This window comes from Trichoplax adhaerens, genomic scaffold (genome assembly GCF_000150275.1).
Source record: "Trichoplax adhaerens TRIADscaffold_3 genomic scaffold, whole genome shotgun sequence".
Taxonomy (NCBI): Eukaryota; Metazoa; Placozoa; class Uniplacotomia; order Trichoplacea; family Trichoplacidae; genus Trichoplax; species Trichoplax adhaerens.
Window position 1 is genome coordinate 316,046 of NW_002060945.1, and position 5,345 is coordinate 321,390.

Here is a 5,345-nt window from a genome sequence, read left to right on the forward strand (position 1 = left end):
AGGCAACTAGTGACTTACTGTACATCCAACTATAGTACACAGGATTAGCATGGAGTACATATAGTACAGTACAATAAGTACAAGAGTTTGGCCTTGTTTCATTTCAGTACCGAACACTGACTGACAGGACGCTGGACAGTGGACAGGCTTCGAAGGGTTAAAAGGTAATGGAGCCATATTGAATGAACCAATCAAAAGAGAATCAATCGATCATGACCATGACGTGATGGAGTTATCCAATGAGATGCTAGAATCCTTCCTTATTATTCGCAATTGGAGTGACTCGACCAGTACCAGACGACATGAGGGCCCGGCTCACTTTCATCACAGACTGTCAATAAAGGTACACTGTGTACAGTACTATACTGTACACAGTGTACAGTACAATCGTGTGTAAAAAGTTTAAGTACTGTCAATTAAATTTAGTACTGTACTGTGAAATGCGCATGAGCTAACCCAGCTAACCAACTGTAAAACGCTATTAAAAATGAAAGATGTAGTACCTATGTAGAACGACCGGAAAAATGCACCGTGCGGTACGTAATCCAACAGATGCTTGTTGTTTCATGCTCACTAAAGTGCTCACTCACTTAGCTATAACTTTTATTACCATACTTTTTACCATCGAGGTCAAAAATAACTTACCTACACACTGCCCTGTACAGTGTACAGTACATTACAGCACCGTACAATGTACTGTACTGTAATGAATCGTACTGTACAGTATGTACTGTAGCGTACAGTATGTTCTCTACAGTACAAGTAAATATACTGTACACAGTCAAGTTACAATACTGTACAGTGATACATTGTACTGTGCTTTCTACAGTATAACCCTTACTTACAGCGTTAACTCGACGCCATTACTACAGTACTCAAGTTAGGCAGCTACCGCGCAGTACTGTATGACCCATTGAAGGTTAAGGCGTTACTCTGTCATACTTTCACTCGTACAGTAGGAAACTGCAGCACTCGGGTGAGAAATTTGAAAAGTTGGACGTGACTGCTATCCTCCAGTTGGACACCAGGCGTGGTAAATAGTGGTTGTACCTTTCAAAGTGGAAGAAAAATGGCGCTAGGCGATCTTGGATATCAACTAATCAATCATGCTAGGACATTTATCGACGGCTATGGCAACAGCACGCTTGTTCTGTTGGCAACTACGATCGTTTTAGCTATTCTTTTGGCCTACAAGCAGGTCAAATCGTCAGTAGCAACAAGAGGCATGGTATGACAGCAGAACATACATAGTAGCATATGATACATTTTCCAATCATGTTGAATAAGTTAAGATATTCAATAAATTCAGCGATATCATCCAATGATACAGAGTAGATGATACAATCACTAGCATCCATTAGCCTACGTCAAAGTAACTACTTACAGCATAGACTGATTTTACAGCTACTACTGTATACTCATCACTTGCTACAATTGTGCTCAATGATATTGCATGGACTAGAGAATGAAACTTGATGACGTATCCAAGTCAATGATTCAGTTTATGTTATTCTTCAACTTGTTCTCCAATCGATTGCTTGCCCATTACTGCTACTGCTACTACTACTAATGACCAAAGTATTCGTTCCTCCTGATTTATTTATAATTCTAAATATTGTTCTCATGATGTAGAATCTACCACCACACATACCATCCAGTATACCATTTCTTGGTTGCTCAATAGAATTCTCCAAAAATCCTATTCTCTTCTTGCAAAATGCTCACAAGAAGGTAAGCAATGCTGGAATAATATCTTATCATACATCTCTCATAAGTTCAAGTTAATGATTGTATACCGCTACTCCACTATTACAATATGAAAAGAGTCAAATGTTCAATTTACAATATTTGATCTTTCATATACTCATACTGGAGTGAGAAGGGTAAAGCAGAAACTTCTAAGACATTAGAATAATACTTATGGATTAGTCTTACAAGTCCCTGGGTAAAGTATACTAATTATCCAATATTCTCTTTCCAAATACTAGTACATGCATTGTATAACGGTATACAACACTGCATGACACTATTCAAATTGATTATTGAAAAGCATTTGAAAGTCAGATGCAAAAAATGACTAATAACTTTTACATGATAAAGTATGTAAAGCTAGCTGCTTGAAAGGATTACCGTTTGTGAAATGATCAAGTGTGTTATTGCAGCATCGTAGTTATAAACTGTTGCCGCTATGACGATGATCTTATTAACCTTATCTATGCCACTTGTCTTATCTCCCCATATATACTCCATATTCGCATGACGTAAAAGTACGGGGAAGTATTCAGTTTTACTATGGTTGGCAGCACGTTTACGTACCTAGTTGGATCAGAGGCCAGTTCACTCTTTTTTAATTCCAAGAATGAAGATTTAAACGCTGAAGACGTATATTCACAACTCACTACCCCGGTATTTGGGAAAGGCGTAGCTTACGACGTTCCACATAAGGTATCCGTAAGAAGAATGATGCAAACTGTGATACTTTGTGTCAGATATATTATTGGACATTTCTCACAATTCTGCATACCTTGGCCAACAACGTTTTTGATAATATAATCAATAATTGATTGAGAATCTAGTAATTAAAAGAAGTCAACATGTTTGATCCAAACTTTTGTCTAGGTGTTTCTTGAACAGAAAAAAATGTTCAAGACTGGACTTACCATTGCCAGATTTCAAAATTACGTACCTATGATCGAAGAAGAAACTCGTGAATATTTCAAACGATGGGGAAATGAAGGAGAAAAAGGTATAGCATTATAACTATGTCCAATCTTTTGTTAACTACTAAACTATATAAAGTAATAGAACCTTCTATCTGCTGTATTATCGATGTGTATATTCCTATTGCTTAAGGTAATCAAATAGAAATAGTTACCTTGTGTTCTTCTTTATTTTAGATTTATTTGTTGCTCTTTCGGAGTTAATTATTATGACGGCTAGTCGCTGCTTGCATGGTAAGTACAACAAATAGATTTCAATGTACATTATGGAATGATATAACATCAATGCTTCTCTTCCTGGTAATCGTATTGCACAATACATTTATTAAAAAGAAATTATCATATTCTAGGCAAAGAAATTAGGTCTTTACTGGATGAGAGAATTGCCCAACTCTATGCTGATTTAGATGGCGGCTTCACGCAGTTAGCCTGGCTTTTACCAGGTTGGATCCCCTTTCCGAGCTTCATGTATGTATCAATGATGATTTGATATACCGGCAGAGAGATATAATTATAATACAATTAAAAATAATAAGACAAAACGTAATTACTTCATAACCATTTACAGTAAACGCGATAATGCCAACAAAGAAATGAAGAGAATTTTCCGCTCGGTAAATTGTATTAGATAGCGATGAATCAACATTAAATTTTGAATGTCATTCGATGGACAGGATGTATTTAATTTTTCTTGTATACAAATGTAATAGGTTATTACAAATAGGATTAAGGAACAAAAATATGAAGATGACATGTTGAACACCTTGATAGAATCTAGTTACAGGTTACCATTGAGTAGAGTTGATTAATAGAGAATAACATTCGTTAATGTAATACATTAGTGCTCGAGTACTTTAGCATGATAAAACGAGTTTTAAAATTGATCAATAGAATAATTTGGATATTAACTATGATATTATTATTTAATTCTATTTGTAGGAGCGGTCGCAAACTAACTGAAGACGAAATTGCTGGTATGCTTATTGCATTGTTATTGGCTGGCCAACATACATCCTCAACAACAAGTTCATGGCTAGGCTTTTTCATTTCTAAAGATAAAAAGTGGCAGGTCGGCTGTAGACTTAATGCGATGCAATGACATCACACATATAATTTCAAATCTTGTTGGAAATTTGTTATTAGCGACAGTTATTTGATGTGTATTAATTAATTATTCGATCGGACCGGACTTTATTTATGACACAGGATAGATTGATTGAGGAACAGCACGAAGTTTTTGGAGATGACGACGATTTGGAACCTTTATCTTATGAGAAGGTTTGACGTTGAACGTATTATCGAAATAGTTCTAATTTACGCGCACTAACAAAACTATAGTAGATAGAATTCAGGTTAGAATTGAATAACATGGCTCTTGGAATATTCCTGAGCGCACTTCTACGTTGATATATCGCTATAATAAATATACTGTAATGCAGAAATAATTGCCGTTTCAAAAGTTTGGAGCTTTATCATTCGTCTCGTTCTTGCACTTATGATTGTTGATGGCAAATTTTGATTTCGCGTTGATATTAAACGTATTTCTTATTTCATTGTAGTTGAAAGAATTAAAGCATCTAGATCGTACTCTCAAGGAGACTCTACGTCTTCGCCCACCCATCATGACAATGATGAGAATGGCTAAAACACCGCAGGTGCGAATTTATACTAATTGTACGTTGTATATCTGTTATGTGTCTCTAAGTCTTATTAAATAACAACTAGAGTATCTCAGTATACTATTAATAATAAAAATAGAAAGTTAAAGGTTACACGATACCAACTGGGCATCAGATATGTGTATCTCCAACCGTGAATCAAAGATTATACTCGGTGTGGAAAGACGGTGAAACTTTCAATCCTGATCGGTACGTAATTTAATTTATTTTTAACAAATAGTATGAATAAAACACTCGTATTTAAATTTTGTCTATTGTCGGTTAAATCGAAATAGATTTGCTGAAGAAGGTCTTGATAACAGTGAAAAATTTTCATATGTACCTTTTGGAGCAGGTAAAGCCATTAAAATGATTATACATTTTGTGATATAATCGATGTTAGAGATTAAGTGCTTATTATAATCGCACATATAGGTCGACATAGATGCATTGGCGAATTTTTCGCTTACGTCCAAATAAAAACTATCTGGTCGGTTTTAATCCGAACTTACGAATTAGATTTGGTAGACAATTACTTTCCAGAAGTGAATTTTACGACCATGATTCATACACCAAGTCGTCCTTTAATTCGGTATAAGAAGCGTAGTTCATAAGTTATTTGTTTGGAATAACTTTCTCACTTGTTTGTTTCAATTGTGAACTTGTCATTTATATCGTGATTTCTTTGTTAACTCACAATTCAACTGAATTTTAACTATAACATTCTATTAAATTATGATTTTAAGGAGATTACGCAGCAATATTTACCCAGTTTATGCAGACTTGCTGTAGTTTACATCTGTACAACAATAGTAGGGCTTAGTTAATGTGAACTTACTATGCCATAAATTTATTATCTTGCTCATGTACAAATACGTAAACCTAGGGTAATTGGCTTATGCAAGTTTGCATTCTAAGGTCGATTTGTAGTTTTCATCGAATAATTTTGAATTTGCATTGTGTGAAA

The 5,345-nt window shown here is 35.0% G+C and overlaps 1 protein-coding gene across 1 annotated transcript; it reads left to right on the forward strand.

Annotated features, from left to right (window-relative positions):
• Window positions 1-1,638: 1,638 nt before the first annotated feature.
• On the forward strand, window positions 1,639-4,992 carry TRIADDRAFT_22681 (uncharacterized protein; the record flags this gene model as incomplete). The annotated part of the gene is made up of 13 exons (XM_002110199.1): window positions 1,639-1,731; window positions 2,269-2,445; window positions 2,620-2,746; window positions 2,898-2,954; window positions 3,071-3,188; window positions 3,289-3,334; window positions 3,431-3,504; window positions 3,660-3,789; window positions 3,927-3,998; window positions 4,280-4,375; window positions 4,479-4,588; window positions 4,675-4,733; window positions 4,814-4,992. Coding segments are annotated over 13 exons (1,338 nt in total), but the record flags the coding sequence as incomplete, so codon positions are not given.
• Window positions 4,993-5,345: the final 353 nt, after the last annotated feature.